Source organism: Strongylocentrotus purpuratus, unplaced genomic scaffold (assembly GCF_000002235.5).
Source record: "Strongylocentrotus purpuratus isolate Spur 01 unplaced genomic scaffold, Spur_5.0 spur5_contig_847, whole genome shotgun sequence".
In the NCBI taxonomy this organism is placed as follows: Eukaryota; Metazoa; Echinodermata; class Echinoidea; order Camarodonta; family Strongylocentrotidae; genus Strongylocentrotus; species Strongylocentrotus purpuratus.
In genome coordinates this window covers 1,483,180-1,497,109 of record NW_022145554.1, presented here as the reverse complement: position 1 = coordinate 1,497,109, position 13,930 = coordinate 1,483,180, and the positions used below count along the sequence as shown (strand labels likewise).

Sequence of the window (13,930 nt, the reverse complement as noted above, 5' to 3'; positions counted from 1 at the left end):
CCCCCTCTCTCACTCTCTTTGACTATACAAACATTAAAGGTTAGATTAAGAAAATATAAAATACACTTAATTATACATAAGTTGCACAATTAAAATTAATTTTTCCTATTAAAGTCAAACTATTTTTGTGTGGTCCCACACATTAGACTTCATATGCAGAGTTAAATGTTTAACAATTTACTTGAAAGCCTGTCTGCTCTAGTTTGGCCAGGTGGCCGGATTAGAACTCCCTGCAAGGTCACTGACAGGTGGCTATATCTCATCAAATCATCTCTCAATTAAGATAAGAAAAAGGAATTGTGGGGGACCAACGGGTATACCGCTTAGGCATTGTTTGCTATATTTATAGAGGGTGCCAGTAGCTTCAAGTAGTACAGTCCTGCTTTAAACCATTACTATATGTGATTGGGTATGGAGATACCAATAGTGAAACTTACAGTGGTAAAGGTTGCTGTTAAAAGAATTTACTAGCACAATGTACCACACACTTATTACATGTAAAGTACATTCATCTTTTCATTCAGAGTTATTAAAATCCTCATGTGTCCTCAAGAGGTGTCATTAGTTTCAGCAAGATTACAGCAAAATTAGTAAACCCGAGCAATAAGGAAATAATGTAAATGCACTTGTAAATATTATAGGAAGTGTAACTGTACATTTATTTCATTATCTGCATCAGAATGAAGTATATATCTACCAGAGTATATAATTTATTTATTAAAGAGAATTTTCATGGACACGCAAAATGACATGAGAAATGTCAAACTATTTGAAAAGCAATTATCATAAGAGGCAAGGAAGTAATTAACATGTAGCCCAAATGTATACCAGAATGAACTTTTTCTGTGTTTATTTTTTAATTGAAGAGCATTTTTATGGGAATAATCCTTTTGTTATGCTGAATTTAAAGGGCTGTCTCAAATTGTAAACATTCCCAACTTATTATTGGTTGGATTTATTTCAAACTTTTACCATTCTGTTTATCTTACTTTTCTGCTTTCATGCAAATGAACAAGAAGGGTTGGATTGCCTTCAAATGCTTTTACTAGTGAACGTATTTAGAAAGCGCATAGAGACCTTTTTGAGTATTATATAAGAATCTACCTTTTATTAAATTATTATCATTATATCTTCTTTTTTTCCACACAGAACAAAGAGCTAGCAAGGCCATGGATCATCCCCATTGTCCAGGGATGTGTTCAGATTCGGGAGTGTCGCATGACATTTGCTCCAGAGGAAGGAGCCCAGAGCGGAGGCAGCGGTGCAGACAGCGATGACTCGGACATCAAATTCAACCTCATGCTCATCTCTAGGAGAAGCAAGTTCAGAGCAGGTGAGTCAAATTAAAGCCCCACTGCACCACTTGTAGCTACCTGCGCCCTCTATATAGCAAACAATGCCTAAGTGGTACCCATTGGTCCCCAATGTCCCCTTTTTCTTATGTTAATTGAGAGCTGATTTGATGAGATAACTGCTTGTCGGTGACCACTCAGGAGGGTCTAACCCCTCCTAGCTAAACTAGTGCAGATAGGCTTTAATTAAAGTAAACCTCATCCCAAGAAATAACTTCAGTTATTGTGAGAGATTGATTGTATTCTTGCCCATTAATCTACAAAATTCTTCACCAAAGTGTATAGAACAAGATATTTTTAGTATAATGTTCAGTTTCTCAGCTCCATGTGGGCATCACCAATTTTCTTGATATGTGAGTAGCTAATTCAAATGAAAACCCTTTTTTGGTAGGGTTCTTGGTCGTGTCACTCACATCAAAGAAGGAGAAGAGAAAGTTAGGGTGTTCATAAAAGCAGCTTGGTCAAAAGGCAAATATGGCTTTTCATGAGAAAAAAATAGAAGGTGGTAGCAATAGATAGATGGATGGAGCAGAGTGATGGGTTGGAAACATGATTACTGAGGTCCACCATTTGTATGGTATTCCATTATACAACTTGTAACAAATTGATATTGTTCTTTCTTTTGCTTGCATCTTTAAGGAACCCGATACAGGAGAAGAGGAATAGATGAGAGTGGGGCGTGTGCTAACTATGTGGAGACGGAGCAGATCCTACAGACTGCAGAACACTCGGTGTCCTTCGTCCAAGTCCGAGGGTCAGTACCGGTCTTCTGGAGCCAGCCCGGCATCAAGTACAAACCTCCTCCAAGAATCGATAGAGGTAGGTCGCTGTAATCTCATGCAAATTAAGTACAGTCAAACCTGTCTATTAAAGCGGGACTGCACTACTTGGAGCTGCTTGCGCCCTCTATATAGCAAACAATACCTAAGCGGTAACCATTGGTCACCCATGGTCCCCTTTTTCTTATGTTGATTGAGAGCTGATTTGAAGAGATAACTGCCTGTTAGTGACCATGCAGGGAGGTCTAATGCCTCCTGGCCAAAGTAGTGCAGATAGGCTCTAAGTTCAAACCAGCAAAACAGAAATAGTTGCCACTATAGACAGGTTGCCAGGTGGCCTTTCTAAGCAGGTTCTACAAAACTATTTTTTTCTTCCTAGAAGTAATCATGAAGACTGACTTGGCTGTATAAGTCAATGGCACATTGTATGTGAAGCTGAAGGGATCATGCATATTCCAGTATGTTTTGATTTTCGGAAGAAAGACGATTCCCTTCCAGTAATTACTAAAAAACTCTTTAACTCATTAACTCATTAACCTTAGATGAAATTTTCTTTTACTGTTGATGATGATAAAACCCAGGAGGCTTTCAAAGATACCTTGAGGAGGACTTGAAGCAATATCCTCAAGTAGCCATTATCAGTCTGATTGAACAAGCAGGCAGCGAGGCTATAGTTACAAGACAAAAATGATAATTTAAAAATGATATAATAATATTACATTCAAACATATTTCTTTCTGATTGTAGATGATGATGAGAGCCAGGAAGCTTTCAAGACGCACTTTGAGGAGGACCTGCAGCGATACCGTCATGTAGCAATCATCAGTCTCATCGAACAGGCCGGCAGAGAGGCTATCGTAGGCTCAGCCTTCATGAAGCATGTTCTACTGTATGACAGCCCCAAGCTAACCTACATCACATTTGACTTTCATGAATACTGGTTAGTACTGGTTTGAACTGGTTTCAACTGGTTTCAACCGCAAAATCATATGCTGCCAGATGAGCGTATGAGTACCCCACAAAAGAAACTAAGTGGTATTTACGTACTGATGGTGTGACCTACATCACATTTGACTTCCATGAATACTGGTTAGTACTGGTTTTGGACTGGTTTGGACTTGTTACAACCACAAAATCATATGCTGCCAGATGAGTGTATGAGAGCCACACGAAAGAAACTAAGTGGTATTTACTCACTGATGGTGTGTGAAATTTGAATAGTTGACCGATTCCATCAGGAAAGAATGAGCAAGGGAAACAAGAAATAAGAAAAGTGGTCTAATCAACTTGTGGTTGCAAATTTCTCAACATTTTGTTGTCTTTCTTAATCATATACACAGGTCATCGTTAGAATGGATTTGATAGAAAAGTCTCCTTAACGGGACAAGAGTATTGAATTATTGTAAGTAATACCTCACATTTGTTTCTATCATGCAGTCGAGGCCTACGTTTTGATAAAGTGTCTGTTCTTCTTGAGAGCATCCGAGACGTCATCAAGGAAATGAGATATTGCTGGTAAGTGGACACCAGGGGAGTGTTTCACAAAGATTAAAGATCGACTTAAAGATAAAGACCAGTTATGGTCATGCGATTGCATTGTGAAAGAAACGTGTGGAATCGATCAGAAAAGGTTGATCATCTAGCATATAAGTACTGGTGTGTACTGCAAGGTTCTGGAATCATCAAAATGATAAGAAATTTGGCCCAGTCTTGGTAAAGTTACAAGCACTGTACACAGAAAGATGTATATGGGACTACGTGACACGTGCGCGATATCTATCAGGTCCAAATAGATATAATATTTTAGTAAATATATCGATTAGTAGGCGGTTTCTCATCAAAATTTCTATCATTACGTATTAGTCAAAACAAATTCTTTCACATGATTGGTAATAAGAGCTTCCATTTCATTTTTTGAGAGGGAGGCATTTCCAAAACTGGTCTTTAACTTTAACTATGGCAGGCTGTTAATGCCACTAGTTCCTCTATCCATTTCGGGGATTGGTTTCTCGAGGGATGTAAAAAATCATGGTCACGAATCTACAGAATTTACATTTTTTTATAGTTTATTATTGAAGGAAACAATATTATCTAAAGTTCATAATTTCTAAGGGTTTTTTCCTCTTATGTTACATCTGGTTCAAGACTTTCTAAGGGCATGAATGGCCTGCCATAGTTCAAGTCCAACTTAAGTCTATCTTAGTCTTTGTGAAACACTCCCTAGGTTTCATATATCTTGAAACCATATAGTGTAGTGGTAAGCCCCCAATAAAGATGAATTCTTTTATTTAATTAGATTGGTGATATGAAACTCACAACACCTATACGGGAGTGAAACTAATTTTTTATGAGATATTATTAGACAGTTATTAAACAGGTGCAAAGTGAAAAGTTATGTATAATACTTTGCTGCATAATGAACGCATCCCCTGTTCAGAGCTAGAAGGGCATTAACTCTGTGTTAAAGTATATGAGTTAACACCCTTCTGGCTCCAAACAGACAGCATGTATATGTAGCCATCACATTAAAAGCAATGAGAAAATTGAATTATTTACTGGAGAGGTTGATTAAGCAAATTAATTCTTCAGATCTTCCAAAAATGTATGAGACGAGACATACATTTTTTAAGGATAATGTGTGATGAGACAATAGATACATGTGTAGTCTTCCAGAAACCTGATTTGAGGAGGTGTCTTTAAACTAAATGTACCTTAAAGATACTTTGGTTGATAACCAGTTACAGTTTAATAAATATTTCAACAGATTATTGCAATATCAAAAATGAAAGGAAAAAATGTTATGAGTGTTGTTTGAAGTAGATGTAGAAAGGTTGATTCTATGTCCAATTTCGCTGGTTTGCATAATATGCCCAAAATATGTTCTTGATCATGAAATGTGTTTGTCCCCCACCCAGGGCCGACGCTGAGGGAGTGATCCTGGAGCAGAGAGGTGTGTTCAGGGTGAACTGCATGGACTGTTTGGACAGGACCAATGTGGTTCAGACAGCTCTAGCCAGGGTGGTGCTCAGAACACAGGTAGGTACTTGTAGAGAGGTGTGTTCAGGGTGAACTCCATGGACTAATTGGACAGGACCAATGTGGTTCAGACAGCTCTAGCCAGGGTGGTGCTCAGAACACAGGTAGGTACTTGTAGAGAGGTGTGTTCAGGGTGAACTGCATGGATTGTTTGGACAGGACCAATGTGGTTCAGACAGCTCTAGCCAGGGTGGTGCTCAGAACACAGGTAGGTACTTGTAGAGAGGTGTGTTGAGGGTGAACTGCATGGACTGTCTGGACAGGACCAATGTGGTTCAGACGGCTCTAGCCAGGGTGGTGCTCAGAACACAGGTAGGTACTTGCAGAGAGGTGTGTTCAGGATGAACTGCATGGACTGTCTGGACAGGACCAATGTGGTTCAGACGCCTCTAGCCAGGGTGGTGCTCAGAACACAGGTTGGTACTTGTAGAGAGGCATGGACTGTCTTGACGGGACCAATGTGGTTCAGACGGCTCTAGCCAGGGTGGTGCTCAGAACACAGGTAACAAACAATGCCTAATCGGTGACCATTGGTCCCCATTCCCTTTTTCTTTATTTAATTGAGAGCTTATTTGATCACCTGTCGGTGACCATGCATGAATGTTTAATCCCTACTGGCCAAACTAGTGCAGAGGGGCTTTAAAGTCACATAGTGTACTGTCGCATTTATAGTACCACCGTTCATAACAATACTGATGTTACCTCAACAGCTACGCAAGCTGGGACTGCTGCTTCCTGAGCAAAGACTCGTCCCCAGCATCAAGACAATCTACCAGGACATGTGGGCCAACAACGGGGACATCGTCAGCCGGCAGTATGCTGGGACCGCCGCTCTCAAGGGAGACTACACCAGGACAGGAGAGAGGAAGTTAACAGGGCTCATGAAAGATGGGTACAACTCAGCGAGCAGATACGTGCAGAACCAGCTAAAGGATGCCTTCAGACAAGTGGCAATAGGTCAGTTCCATCTGTCTTCATATTTCAATATTTATTTTATTTTTTAATATCTTGACAAGCTCATGAGATATCTCAACGAACTCATTTATTTGGGTTTTTATAACTTCTCTTTTTCCATTATAGTTTAATATTTGAATGTACTTATGTATAGTCTAGTGAAAGATTTTTATGTTATTTACAGTACTATTTTCAAATATATGTGTTTGTTTAATGTGATTCTTATGGAAATGAATAAGCTAAATTGAATTGAATTATTTGCCATTTCTGTTTGTAACTGGATAGTGAATGAATGTAATGTGTTGAACTTGCAGTAATATCAACCAGAAGATTTAGTTGTTTAGTAAAATGGAGCACTTGTCTTAAAGCTGGGAGGTCTTGATCTTGAAACCAAGACAGTGAGCTAGTGCTCAATAGGAAGGAATGAATTCTCAATTCTTGGGGGAGAATTCAAACCAAATGTCCAAAATATGATTACATACACGTGTTAACATCATTACTCAATCTGAATTAGGATGGGCAAGACTTTAGGATGAAATTGAAAAGTCATGAAACCTCTAGGCAGAGATTAAGCAAATCTGTTGAAAGTACAGTTGATTTTGCTGCATTATTGAGTACGATCAAACCTGTCTTAAACCGTTGACTACTGAATTTTATAGGTCCCATAGGCTTAACACAGAGACCACCAGGTTTCCATAAGCAAAGGGTCAAGGGCCACCTCTCTAAAAGGCCACCTGTGTATAGTGGTTATGTATTTTGTTTTTCTCAAAGAAATGTGTGTTGTAGAACCTGTCTAGAGAGGCCACCTGTCTACAATGGCCACTTTTTCTGTTTCTCTTCGGTATAATGATAATAAATAATAATAATATATTTATTTGTAAAGCGCAATAACTATGTGGTATATTCAACTGCGCTGCAAGAGCTCGTAAATGCTGTGATATATATACTACATGATCAAATGAGTTTTCAGTCTTGATTTATAAGAATAATTTTGCTTTGTTGCCCACAGATTTGATGTTGGGGAACCAGGAGATCCAAGAGGATCTCACATTGATTGATGAGCAGAAGGCATCCGCTGAGATGGGTAAAGATGTGTGGGATGGTGTGGATGAGGAAGATATCAAACAGAGGATTCAACAATGCTCCAGGTTACTACTACCAAAGAATGAAGCCAAGATGAATCTAGGAGGCTGGGTGCTTATTGATTGTGACTCAGGGTAGGTGAAAATTAATACATTGTGCCGAATGCATTAATAGTAGCATTTGTTTGAATCCGCATTAATAACCTTTTGCTTATGCTCAAAGCCATAGCTTGCCATCAGCAAGCAATTGCTCACTGTTTCAACAATAACGACGTCGCGCCGATGCGAAAACACCATTAATTAGAGAACAAAGGTAGGTTTTGCCTGGTAGCAGAGCGTGGCCTCAATGCTTTCCACTGGTGTCAGATATCCTCCCCGTTTCTCATCACTTTCATGTATGAATCTGTAGCACAACCTCTTAAAGAATGAAGGAAAGATGAATCTTAGATGTTGGGCTCTCATTGACTATTATTCAGCATTTATATTTGTTTGTATAGAACTGACATCCTACTGAGCCTTACTAAAAATAAGATTTTCTATAATGAAATTAAAACTTCATACAATCCTAATAAAGAAAGAAGTTAAGATGAACTTGGAATGCTTGGCTCTGAATTCCTGTTATTAAAGCTTCGATCATTTACAATTCAAGCAAGTTACAAGCGTCATCCAAATAAATTTTTCTATGTTCAAAGTTTTATAATTTCAATTCTCATCGACTATTTCTTGGGTTATGTAGAAGACCTATACTACTGTCGGTATTGTTAAAGCCATCAAAGTATCAACTATAATTTTTTTCAAAATTCCATTTTATGCTCTTAGAATATTAATACTTTTCCTTTAAATACAGGGATCTTGATGACAGTGGTGAGGATGACAGGGACATCATTCTGATCATATCAGAGAAGGCTTACTACATTGCAAGGTAGGTACATTCTAACCTGTCTTAGTGGCTACCTCTTTATAAAGGCCACCTGTCTATAGTGGCCAAGTATTTTGTCTCCCTTTAGAGAGAAATGTGTGTTGTAGAACCTGTCTAGAAAGACCATCTGTCTACAGTGGTCACTTTTTCTGTTTTTACTTGAGTGGCCTTTATAGACAGGTTTGACTTTACATGTATCATCTAGTTTTATCATGTGAATTATATCTATTTACAACACTGTTAGTGCCTTAGGGCAGCTGGGCTAAACCAGGGTGATAATAGTCCTTTGTAGGTGCCTTGAGCATCCCCTTGGATGGGTTTGTGCGTATTATAAATGTAGCTATTTTTATTATCATTGGTAATTTAGGATTTACTTTAGATTTCAGAGAACTAGAGAGTTGTAGAAGCATGTGATCAGGGTTCGACACAAGCAGAGGACCGGGAGAAAGTAATCCTAAAATTGTCATCAAATGTAATTTTTTTTTTGGCTTTTGTTACTGTTAAAAGCTATTGCAACACTGCTTTATTATTGCAAAACACCTTCTATAACACTCAAGGCACCTTCCCCACCCAATTTAAGGGATATAATTTGAAAAGCAATTGTAGATGAAGTGGCTTGTCCTCGGGCAATGGCATTGAGCTGGGAGCTGCACCTACAGGTACAACCTCATGATTGAAAAGTCAAGATAACTACTTATTTTTCAACTTTGTTTTCCTTTTTTTTTTTAAACTATTCACTGTATATTTCAAACTTTTGTCATTATGCTTTATTTTTCTGCATTCATACAAATGAATTAATTACAAGGGTTGGATTGCCCTTTGAGTATCCTGTACATGAGGACCACCTGTCTTTGAAGGCCACCACTCTTCTTGACTCCCTTGGATGGTCTTTATACACAGTTTTTACTGTACTTTCCATTAGTTACCAACTATCTTTATCTTTTTTTCAGCTATGATGATGAGGCAGAGAAGATCACCCAGTATGAAAGGATACCAATAGATGCAATGACTGCTGTGGGCATAGGTAAATAAGTACTTCTCTGATTCTCGTTTTCTTTGACATCCATCTGGAGCCAGTTTCTTGTAACCGTCATAAGTTATAGTTTGTGGACATCCCGTAGAAACGCGTGTTAATTTCATAACACAGGTTTCAATGGGATGTCTAAGAAGTTACACTTATGACGGTTTGGAGAACCAGCCCCTAGATTTTTTTAAAATCCTTTGTTCATAAAAAGTGGGATATAGAAGATATTCATGCAAAAATACATGTACACCCACAGTCTTGAAGATACCAAAGGCTAGCACGTGTCACTTTTGCAAAACAAAGATATATTGATATTGAAATACATTGTTGTCCTTGGAAACTCCCTCAGGAATTATTCAGATTTTTATTTTATCCAACATTGTGATCCAACATCTGATTATAATGAAAACAGCTGAGCTGAGAAATATTGACTAAACAATTTATTGAAATTCTTGCATTAGTTTTTGTTTTTGTTAATAGTGCTTTGTTTACAGCATTAGAGCTGCATGTACAGTCAAACCTGCTTTTATAGTGACCACCTGTATAGAAAGACCACCTCTCTACAAAGTCCACATTTTTTTCCTTTGAAAATGGTTTCTCATTGAAACATGTACTATAAAAGGAACCTGAACACAAAGACCACTTTTCCTGTCTCCCTTAGGTGGTCTGTATAGACAGGTTTGACCATGTTGATTTGATTACCTTCAGTTTAATTTCTCCTAACAATGATTCTATGATTGCTCTTTGTCAGGATCAGCAACGACGTTCTTCTCCCATGCCAAACAGCGCTGCGTGCGCATCTATCATTCTGTTCAGGGTCAGGATGGTTACTTCAGCACTCTGAAAGCACTGCCTAGTCAGTCAAAGGAAGCAGCTGAAGGTTAGTACCGCAGCAAACAAATAACAAGGGTTCTGAATTAGAAAACATATATCCCTCATATGTGTATAATCCAACACAATTTCATATTTGTTTTTTGGATAGACTATCTATGTTTTCTTCTCTTATGTAATGTCTACACAGCATTTCTCTTTTGCCTACTCTTCTGTTTTTGAGACAGTATATCTCACTTAATCGTATGTCTTGCTTCCTTACTTGGAACTTATGTACACTGCAGTCAAGTTTTTGTGCACTTTTTTTTTATTTGTTGTTTATTCCAATCTTTGATTTAATTTTCTAAATTCCTTTTTTTCTATATCACTTTTAATTTCAGATATCCTTCATGCTCTTGTAGAAGCCCTTGCAAAGGCCAGAGCAGCTAATAATCTGGGACTGAAGGTTGTTGAGGACAAGATGGAAAAGTGAGTATTCATTTCCATTTTTCCATTGCCGTCATAAAATTAAGAATCCCACTCCCCTTAAGACCTGCTAGCAATAGGTTTAGTGCCGTTTCCCATTGCCATCTAAAATTTTCTCTTGGTCAATGCAGACGTTCAAAAAAATTGAATGGAGAATCAACAGTTCTACATGTAGATGACGAATCCTTGAGTAAAGCCTGCACTTGGTCTTTTGTATGACTTGTCAATCTTGCTTACAATCTGAAGTATAAAAGTTTTAGAAATGAAGTTGTTATTGGTTGTGGTGTTATGGGCGTCTGCAATCTCTTGTCAGTTTGTCATTTTTCAGACTGTGTGCATTCTAATCATACCTGTTTCTACTTGTCTGTGTTCACCAGGAAAAAGAGCAGGGTCTCCCAAGAGGTAATCCGTCTCACGTCCCAGAAACGTTTCACCATGTGGTTACAGGACAAGTTTGTTCCAGAATCGGTCCTTGCCAAGCGCAAAGGTGGCAACCAGGGTGGTGAGCAGAGCCCTTCTGATCAGCCCAGCAGCCGTCAGCTTATCAAGCCAATCAGAGCACAGGTCATGAGCAGATACTTCCAGTCCATGGGCGACAAGGTCTCCAATCTGAACCCGCTGAAGAAGGTACGCTTACGGAAGAGGCAGTCCAATCCGCAGACGGAAAGCATCGGGATGGAGAACCGTGCTTTAGCTGAGGATGAGGAGAGCCAGGATGAACTAGATGGCATCGATGACAGTGACGATGAGATCCTGCTTGATTCATCGTCTAGCGATGACACGTCGTTTGACGGACTGAGCTTGGGAGCCTGTCTGGAAATCCTGGGAGGAAATGCTGATGTGGACCCAGAAGATGATCCTCATAACAACAGCGTGGTTTCTCACGATGGAGAGATCATCCTGACGACATGCGGCGTACTGGCTGTTGATCAGGAACGAAACATGAGAAGTCTGAACCTACGAAGAATAACGCCTCGAAAGAACTACCACCGTGATGCTGCTGATAATGCTAACATGATTGCCAATGCCAACGAAGAGAGGGTGAGGAGAGGAAGATTGTTGTCAGATGGTGAAGATCAGAGTAGGAAGTACAGCACCTTAGGACGGGTAAGAACACAAGCCCCAGTGGACGCTGCAGATGGACCTGATGCTTCTAGTAAAGTCTTTGCAGACTCTAATGGCCAGGTTGAAGAATTGAATGCCAATATAACAAGAGATTCAAATCTAACAAACAAGGACGAGACACTCCCTCAATCTCCACAGAAGCGGCTCTCTAATCCAGTGGTGCGATTACCATCCCTCGATGATAACTTCGGTCCCTTGGACTTGACCGTCAACCCTCTTCCGGAAAACTTCGTCCATGATCACCTCCTCGCTGAAAACCTCCGAATGAAGTACCGTGCTCACAGCGAAAATTCGCTTCAGGATTGCTTCATGAGCACTACGTCGACCGAGAAGACAGAGACTGACAGTATTGGAAGGGAAGGCGCTCAAGCGACCATCAGTAAGATTGCTCTCAGGTTCCGTACCTTGGGCTCGATGAACTTTAACCGGTCCGGAAACCTTCGGGCGGAGCAGCAGAAAGAACAGATGCAGATGGAGATGAAGATGAGAAGGGAATGCAAGACAAGATTTATACAGCTTTGATTATGAACCAGGGTTAGGGACAAATAATTCATCTCCTCAGAGCTAGAAAGGCATTAATTCACATTATTTAACTTACATGGGGGTGAATGCCCTTGTTGCTCTCAGCAGACTAGTTGTACATGAAACTTGTAATTCTTTGGAAGGCATATACCATGTGAGTCAAAAAAAAAATTACACCTAGAAAATTGCTAATTATTTTAAAACTCATCTATGAACAGTAAATTATTATACATCTTATGGAAGAGTGTTTTACCCAAAATCGTTTGGTATCATTTTTGTGTGGTATATTTTCACGCTTGGATGAACAGGGGACATTGTTTGCGAGATTGCAAAAATCGACTTGCGCCAAAGTGATGCCTACAGCATGTTTGGATTAGCGGAGTGAGAGAATGAATTGAATGTACCAAATGAAATGCATTGCATATGCTTTTTGCAGAAGCAAAGTCACACACCCACACACACATGTGCACAAATGTTCTTTGATATTTGATATTCTATATTTGATATGTGTGGCATGATTAATTTTGTTAGGGATGTTATTTGGATCTGCAAAAACCGATTTAATTCTCCAATCCGAATTGTTTTATTCAAACATCACATGAGCAACTTTGGCGCAAGTCGATTTTTGCACTCTCGCAAACAATGCCTCCTGTTCATCCAAGTGTGAACACATACCACACAAAAATGATACCAAATGATTTGGGATAAAACACTCTTTCATAAGATGTATAATATTTACTGTTCATAAATGATCTTAAAAATAATTAGCAATTTTCTAGGTGTAAACTTTTTTTTGACTCACACGTTATATAATGTGTCAATATGAAAGAATGCTCCGAGGTGATGTAGTCTCCACAGGCAGGCTGCAGGTAGTCTTTATATACAGGTTTCAATGAAAATCTCTGCCAAAAGAAAGCACAAGACATGTGGTCACTAAAGCAGGTTTGACTATATAATATGCTAGTAGTCTTTAGAATATTTATAGGGTTACGTATCTCTTGACTGGGAAATATGTACTTAACTCTCTATGAAATACACTGTAAATATAACTTGGGTATTGAAGTCACCTTTAATCTTCAGTATTGTTAAGTGGTACATATGATAGGGGGAAAATGGTATTCAATGGCTATTGGCTGGAAAGTAATGTACACAGTCATGTAATCCATATTAAAACAAATTGAAAATTTGAAGATATTAAAATCTGTTGATATCTTTTTGATATTCATCTTCGTTAAACATTTGTCAGATCAGCTGAAGTAATGAAAATTTCATGCAGTTTACACATGCTAGCAATCTGTACTGTAAGACTGAAACTTTTGTGATTTGTAAAAGAGAGCAAGGTTAAGATGAGAAACGTTTGTGACTTCAATGAATTCAGTGTTGATGTCCGTTTTGAATCATTAAGGTTATGGCACAAAACTTTTGTGAATTTGTCAATTTGAACCACTCGCATAATTAACAAACATTTCAAAATTTGCAAAATTTTCCTGGTTTTTCATTGTATCGGTATGTGGAGTTGTATGATGCTGGGAAGACCATTTAATGTCACTTTTGTTAGGGTTCTAAGCATTATTAAATTATCCAAAGGCATCATTTGCTTAATCCTTTGAATATCACTGTACAGTTTTGTGTAACACAGATGAGTGTAATTGAATATCGGGTCAGATCGAATGAGTTAACCGCTGCTTGTGGGAAGAACACACCAGATGAATAACAGTCTATATGAGGCTTGAATGAAAAACCAGGTGAAGATAAGGGGGTCCAAAAGGGGACTTACTGATTTACCTACAAAATGTCCTTCTGTCGCGTCTTTTGGATGGTGACATTACAGGCCTGTACCC

The 13,930-nt window shown here is 38.8% G+C and overlaps 2 protein-coding genes across 2 annotated transcripts in view; both read left to right on the top strand.

The window, feature by feature from the left end:
• LOC100893290 (phosphatidylinositide phosphatase SAC2) overlaps positions 1 to 3,665 on the top strand; it is a 44,579-nt gene extending 40,914 nt beyond the window's left edge. The window contains exons 7-10 of the mRNA XM_030992904.1: positions 1,150 to 1,333; positions 1,992 to 2,171; positions 2,879 to 3,071; positions 3,569 to 3,665. Coding sequence (XP_030848764.1) covers positions 1,150 to 1,333; positions 1,992 to 2,171; positions 2,879 to 3,071; positions 3,569 to 3,650 — 639 coding nt within the window. The 3' untranslated portion in view covers positions 3,651 to 3,665. The remainder of the gene's footprint in view (positions 1 to 1,149; positions 1,334 to 1,991; positions 2,172 to 2,878; positions 3,072 to 3,568) is intronic.
• A 1,728-nt stretch (positions 3,666 to 5,393) lies between these two features.
• LOC115927259 (phosphatidylinositide phosphatase SAC2-like) lies at positions 5,394 to 12,421 on the top strand. Its single transcript, XM_030992894.1, has 8 exons — positions 5,394 to 5,583; positions 5,878 to 6,124; positions 7,131 to 7,338; positions 8,051 to 8,125; positions 9,073 to 9,146; positions 9,898 to 10,026; positions 10,358 to 10,445; positions 10,820 to 12,421. The coding sequence occupies exons 1-8, from the start codon at positions 5,509 to 5,511 to the stop codon at positions 12,087 to 12,089; spliced, it is 2,166 nt and encodes a 721-aa protein (XP_030848754.1). The 5' UTR covers positions 5,394 to 5,508; the 3' UTR covers positions 12,090 to 12,421.
• Positions 12,422 to 13,930: the final 1,509 nt, after the last annotated feature.